The sequence below is a fragment of the Salvia splendens genome, chromosome 1 (genome assembly GCF_004379255.2).
Source record: "Salvia splendens isolate huo1 chromosome 1, SspV2, whole genome shotgun sequence".
In the NCBI taxonomy this organism is placed as follows: domain Eukaryota; kingdom Viridiplantae; phylum Streptophyta; class Magnoliopsida; order Lamiales; family Lamiaceae; genus Salvia; species Salvia splendens.
Genome location: NC_056032.1, coordinates 44,809,768 through 44,825,910, shown reverse-complemented (window position 1 = coordinate 44,825,910; position 16,143 = coordinate 44,809,768). Strand labels below are relative to the sequence as shown.

The 16,143-nt window shown below is 36.0% G+C and overlaps 2 protein-coding genes across 2 annotated transcripts; both read right to left on the bottom strand.

The window, feature by feature from the left end:
• Window positions 1-204: 204 nt before the first annotated feature.
• On the bottom strand, window positions 205-2,901 carry LOC121801595 (probable F-actin-capping protein subunit beta). The gene is made up of 8 exons (XM_042201122.1): window positions 2,729-2,901; window positions 1,724-1,794; window positions 1,429-1,542; window positions 1,176-1,258; window positions 1,019-1,092; window positions 831-950; window positions 657-752; window positions 205-565 (listed from the first exon to the last, which is right to left on the bottom strand). The coding sequence occupies exons 1-8, from the start codon at window positions 2,855-2,857 to the stop codon at window positions 464-466; spliced, it is 789 nt and encodes a 262-aa protein (XP_042057056.1). The 5' UTR covers window positions 2,858-2,901; the 3' UTR covers window positions 205-463.
• A 1,668-nt stretch (window positions 2,902-4,569) lies between these two features.
• Window positions 4,570-7,818, bottom strand: LOC121754906 (laccase-15-like). Its single transcript, XM_042150197.1, has 6 exons — window positions 7,562-7,818; window positions 7,270-7,421; window positions 6,951-7,195; window positions 6,740-6,868; window positions 5,062-6,003; window positions 4,570-4,976 (listed from the first exon to the last, which is right to left on the bottom strand). Exons 1-6 carry the CDS (start codon window positions 7,643-7,645, stop codon window positions 4,846-4,848), a joined length of 1,683 nt encoding a protein of 560 aa, XP_042006131.1. The 5' UTR covers window positions 7,646-7,818; the 3' UTR covers window positions 4,570-4,845.
• Window positions 7,819-16,143: the final 8,325 nt, after the last annotated feature.

Sequence of the window (16,143 nt, the reverse complement as noted above, 5' to 3'; positions counted from 1 at the left end):
TTTCTGCCTCTCTCACCTTATCAAATGCATGCATATTAAAATTCGTATCTCTTATAAGTTCGTCTATTTTTCAAGGACAAATGAAGTAATATTAAATGCTTAGCTCATCATTTATCATGTACTACTCTCTTGATCGATTAAGCATGAGATGTTGACTTAATATTGATGGAAAAAACTACTCTCTGGTTGAATTCACTAAGGAAAGATCATAATAATCATATAATATTACAACAATATTAGTCCAATGCATTCATTCATAACAAAATTAGTCAGACAAGACGAGAGCTCATTTTACAGAGGAACAACGCTACAGTTTGGAAAGGGAGAGCCTATCTTTCACAACACTCACTAACATTTTCAAAACAAATGAATCCAAGTATGAGTAACAAGATAGACAAAACATCACACGCAATACCGCTGCTGGTGCCAGGAAACAAGCATAACAAAAGTGAGTACATATATTTCAAGAACGTCGCTTGTTGATTTGTTCAGGAAGGCTCGTTTGAACTAGTTCAGATGGTGGACGCAATGTGCAGATCATCTCCTTCGTCTTCCCAAAATAGACCTGAAAATGGCACAACATATTTCACTCATACTCCATATTGATGAAATTGCATATAAGAGATGAACGTAAAGTTTTCAGATTGCACACATACCTGATCCAACGAGTACCTCAGCTTGCTCTCCATTTCTTCGACCATCCTTCCCATATTGCATAGATGACCCTCATCAACCGGAAGATCCATATTCATCTGTATGAAGTAAAGGAGCAAATGCTTATGAGAATTGGCAGATAAACAATACCAAATCACCAGATTTGTAGAAAATACCTGTCTTCTAATCGACCCTGACAAGCTGAAGGCGCCTGAGGACTCATCATTTGTGGTCAACGAGAGCATCACAGAGCTAGTCAAGCAGTAACGAGCAGTTGCTTCATCTAGAGGAACCACCTATAAATTTAAAAACAAATGAGCATAACTATGACAACAAGAGGAAAACTGAGAGTCAGATGACATACCTCAATGACATGAATTGCTTCCCAAGACCCTTCTTCTAAATAACCTCTTCTACCATCTGCAGTTCTCGAACCATCTTCACAAGGGAAAACCAATGCATAAGTAGTGGAAGGAAAGTAATAGTAAGAAATAAATATATAATGGGAGAAAAATAATCACCCTTTTTGATTAAGAAGCAACCAATAAAACCTTCATCTTCATTCTCCCAGATATACACTGATGAAGTGCCACCTTCATAGTACCTATTGATTGATTGTTCAACTTAAACTGATTGAAGGTTGAAGCTCTCAGAGAAACAAGAGAGAAATATGAAAAGTAAAAATAACAATGACATTATAGATTCAAACTTCGAGCAGGTAGCAAGAAGCTTGTATATAGTTAAATAAAGTACGAGGTAAGTAAAAGACCTCACTGGTCACAATAAACCGTGAAGACATCATTTGCTTCCATTTCAAGTTTCCTCAGCTCTTGGGATGGATAAAGTCCGTCGTCTAGTGGGGGATGGTATTTGTTTGACCAAGGTGATCTTCAGAAGCAAAAACAAGAAACAACCAAAATAACAATCTCAGGTAAGGGCTGGCAAGATAAAAACAGTCCAAGCTCCAGTTTGTTTGTTAAAATTGTTCATCATAAACATAATAAGTCCTTGGCCCTTGATGATATTTCACAAGATCTAGTGGATGCATACACTAGCTCGCACGGCATACCTGTAAGAATCTGCATCTCTGTTATACTCGCATAATATGAACTCCTTCCCACTATCAACATCACATAAAACCTGAGGAACAACATTATGTTTAGCAAAATAACCTAGTTAATAGCTGTTTGTGATAACGAATAAACAATTATGTCTGGAAGTCCCAAGCTATGGGTGAAGAGTAAAAGGGACTATATACCGTAACACAAATATCCTGTCTTGGTTCTCGACATATACTAACATTTATGGAGAGTTACAAAATGTGTGATGGTTATATATACTGAACTAGAATGCTTACTAAACAAGTCATTTTGTTCACTTTACAGTTAACACATTATCTAACCACCACAAAGTTTACAGCCTCATGTTGAGCAAATTCAACCAATTGAGAGAGTGTGTAAGCACTTATTAATGGTATATTATGATAGTAAGCAGTAAGGTCATACTTTCCTTAAAGTGAAGGCCCTCCAATCAAAGTACTACTATAATACCAAATCATGACAAATAAAAGCGCTAAACATCTGCATATATTCACTCTATCTATCTCCTTACGTTTGCTCTATCTAGAGTGATTCGTCGACTCTCAAATAAGATATTCTCCTGTATTTTTTCACAGTTTCCACGTATATTCTCAAACTTCAAAGAAGTTAGTATTTCATTTCCAGCTCTACACATATTCAGTAACCTTCAAACTTTGTAGTAGCTAGTAAGACCGAATCCTAACCTAAAACACAATTACTGATTAGGAACACAATATCCAGAGTCGCATATGCACTATACAGCGCCATAATAATTCCGCCAATACTACCATATTTTCCCCCAAAAACACAGAAAAAGACTGATTCACAACCTCCAAAAGTCAAATCCCCTATCCTCTTAATCTCCAATAAAATTCTCACTCCATATGATTTCGAGCATACGCCTGGACATATATATTGATATAGATGCAGTCGAATCGAATTAATCCAATTGAACTTTTACAAATAGAATCGAACACAAACTGCACAAATTTCACCTGAAGAGGCTGGTCAACTTGCGAGAGAAGATCGGCGGAGTGGTGCGGCAAAAGGCTTAACAATGCTGACAGCGCCGCTTCCGAGTGCTTGGGCGGAATTCTTCGCATCAATCCCATTGCCGCCTCCATTTCTGCGTTCGAGCTCTAGTTCTTTGCTTTTCGGATCAAATTATATCCTTAATTCTTAAAAGACTAAAGTATCAAAATGGTCATTCAACAATATAGTAGGTTTTTTTAATTTTGGTCTAAAACATTATCTTTTGAATTATTCGGTCCCTCATATTTGAAATCGGATCACATTTGGTCCATTTTGGACGGTTCCGTCAAATTTTTGACGGTTTTAATTACCGGGTCACAAATCCATCACTAATCGGGAAAAACTGATCCGTCACAAAATCTGTCACAAATCCGTCACAAATCCTTTTAAATTGTTTTATCTCCTTATAAAATATTGTCTTTTGACAACATTTCATATGTAATTCTCATCATACTATATTCGTCTTAATTAGCCATTCCAATTGTTTATTTCAAATATCGTCTTTTACGTTTTAACTTATATGATTTCACTAAAGTAAATATTTATTTTGATGAAATAATATTGTTTTGAATACTGTCAAAAGACAATATTTTATAAGGAGATAAAACAATTTAAAAGAATTAGTGACGTATTTGTGACGGATTAGTGACGGATCAGTTTCTCCTAATTAGTGACGGATCAGTTTCTCCTAATTAGTGACGGATTTGGGACCCGGTAATTAAAACCGTCAAATATTTGACGGAACCGTCCAAAATGGACCAACTGTGATCCGATTTCAAATGTGAGGGACCGAATAATTCAAAAGATAATGTTTTGGACAAAAATAAAAAAACGTAATATGTTAAGGACCATTTTAGGACTTTAGTCTTCTTAAAATTGGCTGGTATTTGTTATTTTTCCTGTGATTGCGTTGCCCACAAAAATTCCCGAGCGGATCTCCTACTCGAACACTCTTATTTCATTCGTACTACAACGCGCTCACAATAAAATAAAATAATGTTATAAACATGTAAGTGATCGTGAGATTATTTTATTTTATTTTATTTTGTCTTGAGTGTTGAAGTATGAATGGAGTAGGAGATCCACTCCACAAAAATTCTCATTATTTTGTTTTTTTTCTATTCACCAAATATTTTTAATTTTTTTTTATCAAATTAGTAAGTATCTTTTCAAAAAACACAAGTACAGTAGTATGAATGGACTTGTTCAAGTTTTATGTTATACCCAGATATGAGTTCAATTCTGCCTCAATTCTAGTGTTCAAGTTCCATGTCTCTAATGGGGAGAGCCTTAGTTAGAATTCTAGGTCCGCACTGTTCCTCTATGATATGTGAATAAATCAATTCTTAGTCATTTGGTGATAAATGGAGCTGCATTGAAGTCCACACCAAGAAATGAAAATGAATTGACAATTTTATCCCTCCCAAATTTGTTTCTCCCCAAAATCAAACGTCTCAGTATGGATATTTTGGTCACAATAATTTTTAGACCCCTATAAATATATTATATAAAATACAAAATTGATTACTTCAATAGCTATATTTGCAACATTGAACACCTTGATATAGATGGCATATATGTGGACCCTACACGCCCAAAACCCATCCAGATTTATTTGTTACTCTTTCATAGCAAAGAACTTGAACACGCCCTCAGAGCTATGGATTAGGTGTTAACCGTCTTAGATAGGTAAATGTACAAATACTAAGTTAAAAAAGTAGAGCAAATGAACACATCATCACGTAATAAAATCTCATCAAGTAAAACACAATGAGTTAGGAGTAAAACCTAATAAGTCACCATCAAAATAAAATCTGATTAACTATATTTATTTCACTTATAAAAGTGGGAACGTTACACAATACACAACAATACATGATTGCTCATTATGTTCTCAGTTCTCCCCAGTGTGAAACCACAAGTTACATCAATCGATTATAAAAAAAAAGGATGAAATCTAATAACTTTTTCTTAACTTATTACAATTATAATTTGAAAACATTGATTTTTCCCGGCACCACCTATTTATAAATCACGAATACTTGAATATTCGTAATTGAAAACTTTCCCCTAAATTTGATCAACACATAGGGAAATCCGACGGTGGAGGGAGCATCTTATCATTTGGGCCCTTTCCATTTCTCGTAATAAAGGTCATCTCCATTCCCCATGATATATGTCTCTCGAAATGGCAATGCATTAGCCAAACCCCTACAAAAGTGAAATTAAAACAATTTTTAATACTAAAAAAAAGGTATTCTATATAGACCTAGTTGACCAGTCAAACTGATTAAACCTGGATTATTTGCAACAAATCTGATGGCGGTCCAGCCAGCTCTGGGCACTGCGATGGTGTTCTGTAGCGGCGGGTCGATGAGATTGTAGTTTGGCGGGTCTCGGGTGGAGTTGAAATTCCCATACCCCCAGCCCACGACGTAGAAGCTGTGGCCGTGGAGATGCATGGGATGGTCGAGCGGCGATCTAGCCGTGCTAGTACCCTGAAACACGAGCTCCACCGTCGCGTTGAAGTCCAGCATCCTCACCCTCGTCCCGTTTTGTGGCTCCCACAGATCCTGGGGAACAACGGCCGCCGTGTAGTTGAATGGAAACGGGGGATTGCTAGGAAAGTTGTCTTCGTACACGCCGTTTACACTTTCATAGTAAGCTTGAAGAATCGCAATCCCCGGTGACTGCCACGTGATGTTGTTCACACTCGCGAGTAGCCGGTTCCCATTCGGGCCTTCGCAGTCGGAATTAGGGCAGTTTCGCGTGTTGATCGACAAGGTGAAAAGGAGATTTGTTGTCACGTCCAACGGCACGTTGATGGGGTGGTTCTTATAGGCGAGGCTGCGGAATCGAGCGGTGAAGTTGACCGATGCCGCGGTGTCGGTGAAGTTGGGGAGGATCGGGAGCTCTGGTGACGCCGGCGGGGTGTAGTTTCCGGCGTACTCGACGCGGGCGGTGGTGGTGGTGTTGCTGAAAGCTCCGGCGACGGCGTAGGCTCTGGAGGCCATGTAGTAGTGGCTGGGGTTTTGGTCGGCGACGAAAAGGAAGTCGATGGTCTGGCCGGGGGAGATGGCGATGTAGTTGGAGGTGAAGGGTTTGAGGTACGCGCCATCCGAGCCAACGATTGTGACATTGTGGCCGGCTATTCGGAAGAACATAATGTTGTCCATCACAGCGTTCACCATTCGAATTAGGTATCTTTTGCCGTGTTCGACTGTGAGCTTGAACGTATCTGGATGAATTCAGTAAATCGTGTTAATTTGAGATTCATGAAGCATACTAATACTTGGATTCCACACCGGATTTTTGCAAATTCAACCGGAAAATCCAAATTTTGTGAGAATATAAATCCAAACTCCTAAAATAAAAAAAAATATATTTTTTTTATTACATAAACTCATGTAATAATTCAACGCATGCATTTTAAAATCCATACCGAAAATTAAGGAAGACAGTATCTTATAATTTTAGAGATTCTTTAGAAATTAAGTTATTTGATTTTTAAGTAACTAAAGGTCCACAAACACATGTTCTAATCATAGTAGAATATCGTCGTGGCTTTTCCTAAACCTTTCTTTATTCAATATATATCAAAGAAAATAGTGACAACTCAAATAATTGAAAACATATGTCCTTTGCCATCACTACATTATTAGCATCTAAAGTTTCATTGTTCACTAAGATATTCAAGGCTTCCTGTGTCCCACTAATTGGCATATAGTTGAAAAATTATTTATTTTCAAATAGAAAAATGTACTAATACAGTAGTATTTCTCTTTCAACGTTTTCCATGTACCTTTTACAATAAATTCACTTTTCCCTAAATCGACATTTTTAGAAACTATTTTTGAAAATTGCCCCCCATATGCAGATTCACTATAATTCCATAAAATAAAATTTAAAATAGTATTAGATACTAGCACATACTACTAAAAATGAAATACTACTAAAATTGAAGAAACTCAAACCTTTTTTTGAACATGGATACAAATCACCAGGTTGTCCATTTAACATATATGCATCAGAACTATTAGGGCCTCCTCCATTCGCAAGAAATTCATTCAAAACAGCAAAGATATCACTTTTCCACCACTCTCCTGCAAATATTTAAAAAAAACAATTAACAAAAATAAAGACAATAGAAGTAGGAGTACTATATTTATGAAAAAAAGATTGTACCTATAATGATTGGAACTTCTTCATCGGGCACGGGGAAAGGATAGTCATCCTTAATACGAGGATAAACTATCAGAGCACCATGTACCGTAGCCCGTGACCAGTCGCTATGTGCATGCCACCACATAGTCCCAATCTCGTCCGATAGCACAATCTTCTGGCTGAAATTAGTCCCGGGTCGGATTGGGCACTGTGTTATGTATTCCGGCCCATCCGACCACGGATACCTCGGCTGCTTCACCCCATGCCTTCACACCACCAAAACATCCTTCAATCTTCAACACATAAAATATAGTATAGGCAGAGAAAGAAAAAAAAATACCAATGAATAGTTATATTTTCTTTTGCTCTATTCACAACAACAATTGCAATTGTATCACCCTCTGTCACACGAATAGTTGGACCAGGAAATTTCCCATTTACTGTCAATATACTTTTGTTGCTACATAGCCTACTATATGGAGTATCAGTCACCTGCAATAATTCATTTAGAAAAAAATATTATAAAAGATAGTAATAACATGTGATAAGGTTTAAAGTAACCACAACCACAAAACCCCTAAAAAAACAAGGTTGCATGAAACAATTATTGAAACCATAAAATATCTACTTACAACATAGGTTTGATGATGAGTTTTGGCATGGCTAGAAATCACTCCGCACAAGAGAAAAATGGCAAGAAAATGCAAGATTTTCATGGTCTTTAAAGATAGTAGTACAATATTGCTTCTTCCTTGAGCAATAAATTTATTAACGTAGGTTTTTGCCTTTGTGAATTTTCTTCAATATAAAGCTAATGCTTGTATATATAGAGAGAGATGATTCTTGAAAAAGTTGTGTGTGTCTTGCTACGTGTGTGTGTGTGTGTTGAAAAATAATGGAAGTGGTAGCCATATCCCATATGTCTTATTTTGTCACGTCTCTTCTATAATGATTCCAATCTTATTCAACATATATACCCCGTATTTACCAACCATTAACTAATTGTTAGAGACAGGCTTTATTTGCTTGAGTTTCAAAATTTTAAAGAAATTGGAAAATCTTGGACTAGTCTTCAACATGTGTGTGAAGGAATTTGCTTCTTTGACAGCGATCCGTCGGCTATATGTAAGTTCAAAGAAAGCAATTGAATTTTGTGACATGAAAAGAATGAGATTTGTACAATCTTTAAAAGTGGGTTAATAGCTCTAAATGAACCAAGGTACTACTCCTACTACTTGTTAGCTGTTTGGATTCAACTTGATAAAGAAAGCTTCTCGTTTGAGCTGTTTCATTAATTGATATGTTCTGGTTAATTATTAGGGTAGATTGTTTGGAAGAGTCATGAAAATTGATTAAATTATGGCAAACATGTGTATAATTGAAGCAAACATGTATAGTGCTCCCTATTAAATTGTTTTCAGTTGCTTGTGCCCTTAGCCTGTTTTATTTGATTTTATTTTTTTATAAATCTGTTTGTCAATAAATTATTGATTAATGGTGTGGGTTTCTTTCAAATCGATTGTTATTTCCCAATCAATTCGTTTGCATCCATCAGTTTCAAATCTCAATCCAATACAATTATTAATTAGTCATACTTGTGCTATTTTCTCAAATGTTTTCTATATCCTTTATAATATTATTGATGCTGCATGCAAATATCACACACAAATCACGAAATAAGTATTAGAGAATACCAAATTAATTACACAATCCGTCTCTACAAATTTAGGTCTTAATAAATTATGGATATTTTAATTAAAGAATTTATGATTATAGTACTATTTATAAGAAAAGCTCTAGTGAGAAAATTCTCCATTTTTTTAATGCGTTACACCGTCCACCGAAAAAGGCTAGGTCTATTTCCCCCCCCCCCCTTTTTGACTATCTCTCCATTCTAAAAATGTCAAATGTCACAACTCAATTTCACTACAATAATCGAAGTATTTGATCGGAATAAATAATCTTTTTTGGATAGGAAAATAAGAATATTCTTTTAACATTAATAAAATCTTTAACTAGAAAAATAATTATGAGAAGCTAAATAAATATTGCATTTGTGTCCTTTTATTTCTTGATTTTGATTGGATCTACAGGCTATAGCATTTTATTTTAATCGGCATGTACACATATCACATATGTATGTGCCTATATAGTTACTTTCCAAATTTAAGGAATAGTCAATTATTGTCTGCAGGGGCGTAGCGCAGTTGGCAGCGGAGGGGCAGATCTTGTTGCAATGAGCTTGGGTTCGAATCCCACTGCTGTCGTGTAGTTGCTTCCATCTCTCAGGCACAAGTGTGAGGCCTTGGGAGATGGGCTTCTGGCAGCCAGTGGGTTAGGGCCTCCCCCTTAACGGGCTACTGTGTACCCTGATTGAACCCCCTCACATGATGTCGGGCCGGAGTGTGGGGGCAGCCAAGGCGACGGAATCGACTTTTTTGCTGCAAGGAATAGTCAATTATTAATTTTTTTTTCCACGTTAAAAAGAATGCATGGGGATTGAGGCATAATGAACTTCTTAGCCAATGATCATGTGTTGAATTGCTAATTATGTCGTTTTTATAGATTGGTGAATAGTTAAATACATTAATATCCACTACAAAAGATTTGGAGATAAGAAAAGTTGAATGAAAAAGACATTGATACGCAACGAAATTGATGAACGTGTGGTAATTACGCAACGCGATTGAAATTATATGCTTTGATTAATCGCTCATTTTTATAATTATTCAACAGATATTAAATATGCCTAGCTATTAATGCTCTCTTCCCAACATTGATTAGAACGTGATACTTTTTTTAGACTAATGCTATTCTCTCTGAACTTCTCTCTCCCTCTCTCAATTTTATTTTATTTTATTTCATTTCATTTCATTACTAACGACTGAAAATATACATTAAAAAATATGGATGTGTTAATATGATAAGATATACTAGAATAATTAATTGATCATTAATTTATAGAATACAACGTTGATATCTTGCATTATCATAAACTACTAATTTAAATTATTCCACTGATGCATGCATTTCAGTTTATTCAAACTATATAGTAAAACATTTATACTTACACTGTATTACTAATTTTCTTCACTTCTTTACAATAATAATTGGAAATTAAAAAAAGATAACTGATTCTACTTGGTTCTATGCTTTTACGATGTAAACTTAACCAAAAAAAATTATAGAGAAGACTTGAGCATTTTGGGAATATATGATTTTCTTTTTTTTTTTATTTTACATTCAAATAATAACAGTTCTGTACGTAACGCATGCAGACATACAAGATAGATATTTTTGAAAAACATTAATGATAATTTGATTTAAAATCTATTTTCAATGAAATAAATCCATTTTTCACTTACAAACTCTTAAATTAATTTAAAATTTATGCAAATTGTCATGCAAAAATATATTAATAATTCGAATTACTTAAAAAATTATAGAAAATATAATGATTATATAATTTTTTTTCTGCATCCGCCCTTACGTAGCTATCCTGGCTAGCATAGTTCTCGTTGTCTCGGATAAAAGCCTAAGTTACTCGGTTAGGTAATTATCCATTTTTAGATAATGCATGAAAATGTAATGATCCCTTTTTTTGTAGTGTTAATTTAATATAATGTCGTCCTGTTTCAATCAACTTTTCATTATGCAACAAAGTATATATCTATCCAAATTGTTATTTTCAAATTTCAGTAGTGTTGACTAATTAAAAATATATTTCTTGTAGATCTCTGATTTATGTATTCAAACCTAGCTAAGAATCACTTTAGTAGTTGTTTGATAATCATTTGTTAAATATCTTTCTCTAAAATAGTAAATTAATTAAGTCCAGAGTCTAAAAACATTTTTATTGTCAATTCGAGTTGCAAGCAAAACATGAAAAAATAATATACCAATATATATTACACGTTTTGTTATAGCAGGTACTGCATGTGTTGATGAATAATTATTTTTAATTAGATCTAGCGAATGTTTTTTAATAATTATCTTTTCAATCATTAGATAGTCTTCTTATTCACCGTCTTAAATGACGTGTTTTTTTTTCCTCTAAAAAATTAACTGAGCTTGAAATCAATTATGACCCCTTCAACTATATACTATGAAACGATCAACCTAAAATTAGCCAATTAATCTATATTATAAATTTATAGTTAATTATAAAGACAAGTTATAAAATAACCAAAATCTAAATCAACAAAATATACTAGCTAGATTTAAGTGAAATTAACATTAACATATTAATAAACATGAACTGCTCCTATATTACATTGGTTACGTATATATTAATTAATTTAAAACTATTCTTAATTTGTAAAATAGAACTTTACTGAGATTTTATGATTGCTTTTCAAAAGAAAAAAAAAGTGCAGTCTTTTCCCATTCAATATATGTCTAGACTCTAGATTAAATTAGATTGTTAATATTGATGGTTTTTCAACGATTCATGACACCTTTTATATACTACATATCATTCAAAGATGAGCATACGTATACACTAGGTATTATACCACAATAAATACAAAATCAGACCATAGCTATATGTTTTCAATATTAATAATACCAACTGTCAATTTTAATTATGCGACATGACGGTGACTTTATACAATAATTAGCTAGGACATTTATTTATAATTAATGTTGCGTAAGAAAATACCAGTAAAGTAAAGTGTATTGACTTTGAATTTTCTGATTGAGAGTTTTTGCCGTGCATATTGCTGTCAAATTAATTTTGCCTTTTTTATACAGTATGATATCACGTGTATACTAATTAAATGTACTAATTTAGACAGTTAGTGTAACTTGATTAATAGTAAATTACAAACTCCTAATTTTTTCAAAACGTGTGAGAAATTTATTCTGACAATATTTTCACAAATACATTGTACGGTTAATTTGTAGATGAAAGATAAATCGACCCGAAATCAATACTATTAGATCTTATCCACAATAAATAGCTAGAAACAAAGATGAAAATGATTGAATCAAAGCAGCCGGGCATATTTACTATTATACCCCTCTACATGACATGTTCATAAAAAGTGGCCTAAATATCTAAAATTCAATTAAAATGTACAAAGTGTTACCTAACACATGAATAAATAATTGAATTCTTTACAATAATCTCACCTACCTCTCTTCCTTGACTTGGGAAGTGTGGAACGTTTGGTCGGAGGATTAAAATTGGCAATTACTATAAACTTTTAAGTATAAAATTTTATTAATATAAATCCTGGAAATTGTTTTTTTGTCGGTGATTAATGATTATCATGTGATAGTGTTACATATATTGATATCTTAATAAAGTTAATTAAATTCAACATATTAATGCGTGCCTCCAAAGATAGAGAGAGCATTTCCGAGTAAAACCTATATGATCTAAGATTTTATAAACAGCCAAAGAAAAAAGAAACCATGATAGAAATTAATTAGTAAAAGATTTATTTTATACTAACGTATAATTGGTTTCGACATAATTAAGCGTATTATTTAATTTCAAGATTTAAAGTGGATTCTTATAAAGTACTCCATGATATACATGATACTTATAATTTTTTTCTTACAAAGTTTATAATAGTATAAAAATTTTTATAGAAAAATACACGTGAATATACATGATTGTGATCGAATTTGAACTGCAACTTATTGCATAACTAAGTACCAAATATCAATCTTAGGATTGCAATATCAAACGACTAGGACTGATGTCACATGACAATCAATTTAATTAATTATTAATTTTAATGGTAATCTTTCAATTAATCAACAATCAGTTATATATATGATAATGTCTTGATTCCCTCAAATTTAGACCAAATTCACATATTTTATGTATAAGTATAGTAGTGCACATTCATAATTCAGTCACTTCAACTTTATGACTTATAATGATGTATATTTTTGAATTTGTAATGAAATCTATCATTTTCAACGATAAATGATAAACTTGAGGTTATGTATTAAATTAGTTATTCTTGAAAGAGGACAATAAAATTTTATCGTCTTTATGAATTGGGCTGGCCTTTAAAGCTAAGTAGGAGCAATTCATGCAATCAAATTATCCAACTATATTAGCCACACCATAATTAATTCTCTCTCTTCGAATTCTTTAGTAGAAATTATATATAGGTCCACTAATAAAGATGTCTGTCTAGTCATAAGAATAAAAAATATCATCTTTGTCACGTAAACCAACTTTAGGAGTGCAAGCCATAAATTTTCATTCGAAAAATAGTTGGTGCAAACCCTACTTTTCTATTTTGTGACATTTCGAAAAGTCCAAAAAACATAGTAGTACTATAAAACCATAAAGTGTGCAATTCAAATCAAACCTAATTCAATTATTTTTCAAACGTCTTGTATCGCGTCCAACACTTATAAATCAATTAATAAATGAAAATATCAAACACTTCCAACTATTAACATAGGCGCTACTATAGCCGCAAAAGATCAGCACGGCGGCATATCCGGCGGCGGCGGGAGCACTCGCTCCTCCGTCCCTCTTCCGCTCCTCACGATGAACACCGTCTCCATCCCCCACGTCGTATGCCGCTCAAAATGGCAATGCAACAACCACACCCCTAAATTTTAGTATATAAAATTAAACTATATATAGCATATAAAATGGAAATTGAAATCGAAATTCAATTTTGGTACATTGGATATAACTTGAATACCTGGATTGTCGGCATTGAACCTAATCGCGACCCATCCATTTTTGGGCACGATAACAGTGTTACGCTTCTGCGGGTCCACAATATTATACCTCAAGGGATGTTTTATTGGATCAAAGTTGCCAAATCCCCAACCAACAACAAAGAAACTAAATCCATGCAAATGCATAGGGTGATAAGCCCCACCACTTGGTTTGTACCATGGAAAATGATGGATCCGCGAATTTTTGATGTTAGTAAATGCTGGTAGAGAATGAAAACTACGACACAAAGAATTTACGTGGTTCGATTTACTGAAGTAAATCTACGTCCACGGGAAGAAGGGAGGGCAAGATTGTATTGCTTGATCTGGGATTACAGCTTACAACACAGACTTGCTATATGGTATTTTATCTCTAGAGAGCTTAACCTTTTTCTATCTGATCTAAGTTCTATTTATACATTGAACTAAGATCGTGGCTTGCATCACCACTAAGTCGTGGATGTCGTGTAGGTCATGGCCTAAGATCGTGGATGTAGTGTAGGTCATGGCCTACGATCGTGGCCTGAGTTGACACCACGTGGTAGTGGGTGTGTTGGAAGTTGTGGAAATCCAGTATGGGTCCAATAACTCCTTGTTCGGTCGAATGCTGAGACCGAACTGCTTTGGTTGCCGATCTGAGAGTAGAGCTTGATGCCGACCTGAGAGCAGAGCTTGATTGGTTGGCTTTTACCGAGCAGTAGGCTGAGGCCGAACTCTAGCTTGATGCCGACCTGAGAGCAGAGCTTGATTGGTTGGCTTTTACCGAGCTGTAGGCTGAGGCCGAACTCCTTGGTAATGCCGAACTCATACTCTTCCTTGGGCTTTGGGCTGATGGGCCGTCATTGCTGTTGGGCTTGTTTGGTACGCACCCCATCACTACCCCCCCCGAAGGGCGAAGTGAATCACTTCGGCAAAGTGAGTCACTTCGGCATTCTGGATAAAGGCAAGGGGGAGGCTGATGTCAGGGGACGTGCCTTGCATTAAATGCGACAGTAAAATCCGGCCGTTGAATCCTGAAAAGGTGGGATTCGAAACGGTGCGACGATTTTGAAATCTTCGCCGAATCTGATAAATACCTCCTTTCTTCATCATTGAAGCACTTTTGCGACTGCTTCTTCTGCACTCTCTCTTTTTTGCGAAAATTCTCTCTCCGCTTTCAAGAATTTCTTCAGACTTTCTTCACCTTCAAAAAGTAAGAAAAATGTCTTCTTCTTCTTCTTCGGAGTCGGGTAGCGTTAGGAGAGGCGGTAAGGGGTCTTCTGGCCGGAAAGAGTCCGGGGAGAAGACCGTAGAGTATTTCCATAGTATTTTGAGTAAGGATACTGTGATATCCCTACCCGAAAAATACTTTTTTCCTGGGGGGAAGGCGGTGGTACCTGACGGTGATCATAGGGCTGACTCCCCGCCGGAGGGTTACGCCACCGTGTACGAGGCCTGCTTAGAATGCGGGCTTCGTTTCCCCCTCCCTTCTGCCTTTATAGATTTACTAGATTTTTTTCAGCTTCCTTTAGGCCAGGTGACTCCGAACTCTTGGAGGCACTTGTCGGCCTTCGCTGCCGAACTCCGTAGGTTAGGAAGGGATTTGTCTTTGAAGGCGATCCTTAAATTCTTTCAATTTAAGAGGAAGGGGTCTTGGTTTTACTTGATCCCTGTACAGCCCTTTAGGGCCTTTTGTAAAACGAAGTGGCCGAAGTGGCAAAACCGCTTCTTCTACTATGATAGGACCGCGGCTCCTAGTTTTCCCTGGAGAGGGCCGAAGTCCGTTATCCGTCATCCTCGGCCTGAACCGTTGGACGAGCTCGATGGCGAGCTCAACAAGATTCCCATAGTTAGGAAACAATACACGGAGTCTGAGCTCGTCAAGGGCGACGTCGTGTTCGACATCTCGTCTTCGGACGAAGAGGCCGAGGGTGAGGATTTCTCTTTATCTTTATGCTCTACTGCCTTAACGAAGAAAACTAACCTTGCTTTCTTGCTTTTTGGCAGTGTACATGCTGAATAAGGCTATCCGAAAGTCCTCCGAGCTTGTGGAGCCGGAGAGGCAGAGATCCCCTCGCTCGGCGTCTGAAGCCGAGAAGAATCCGAAGAGGCAAAAAACCTCTTCTTCGGATCCGAAAGTGCCGGAGTCGTGTTCGGCCAAAGGGAAGGGGAAATTTCATGAGTCCCCAAGAGTGCCGGGGGAAGACCTGGTCATCTCCGAGGTGGTTGCAGACATCCCGGAACACGTCCCTGAGCCCTTTCAATGGCCGACGAATTTTGTGGAGGTAAGCTTTCTGACTTGGCTTCTTTTCCACATTTTTTGATGGCCATTCTGTTGAGTTTTTTCCTTGTTCATCTTCAGAGAGCTAAGCTCGTCTCCGTGGAGCTCTCCAAAGCATCCCACGACTACGAGGAGATGCAGAAAGAGTTGCATCTTGCTCGTAGTGTGGCCGAACAGGCTGAGGCCAAATTTGAGAGGGCCCGAGCTGCTAGGATCTCGGCTCAGGATGAAGCCCGGTCAGCCAAAAACCAGCTC

Coding starts and splice junctions, on each gene's coding strand:
- LOC121801595 (XM_042201122.1), bottom strand. CDS start 2,857: ATGGAGGCGGCAATGGGATTGATGCGAAGAATTCCGCCCAAGCACTCG. Junction 1,543..1,723: donor AGAGATGCAGATTCTTACAG/GTATGCCGTGCG, acceptor TTGCTTCTGAAG/ATCACCTTGGTCAAACAAAT. Junction 1,093..1,175: donor TTGCTTCTTAATCAAAAAGG/GTGATTATTTTT, acceptor TCCCTTGTGAAG/ATGGTTCGAGAACTGCAGAT.
- LOC121754906 (XM_042150197.1), bottom strand. CDS start 7,645: ATGAAAATCTTGCATTTTCTTGCCATTTTTCTCTTGTGCGGAGTGATT. Junction 7,196..7,269: donor GAAAATATAACTATTCATTG/GTATTTTTTTTT, acceptor GGTGGTGTGAAG/GCATGGGGTGAAGCAGCCGA. Junction 4,977..5,061: donor ATTTGTTGCAAATAATCCAG/GTTTAATCAGTT, acceptor TCACTTTTGTAG/GGGTTTGGCTAATGCATTGC.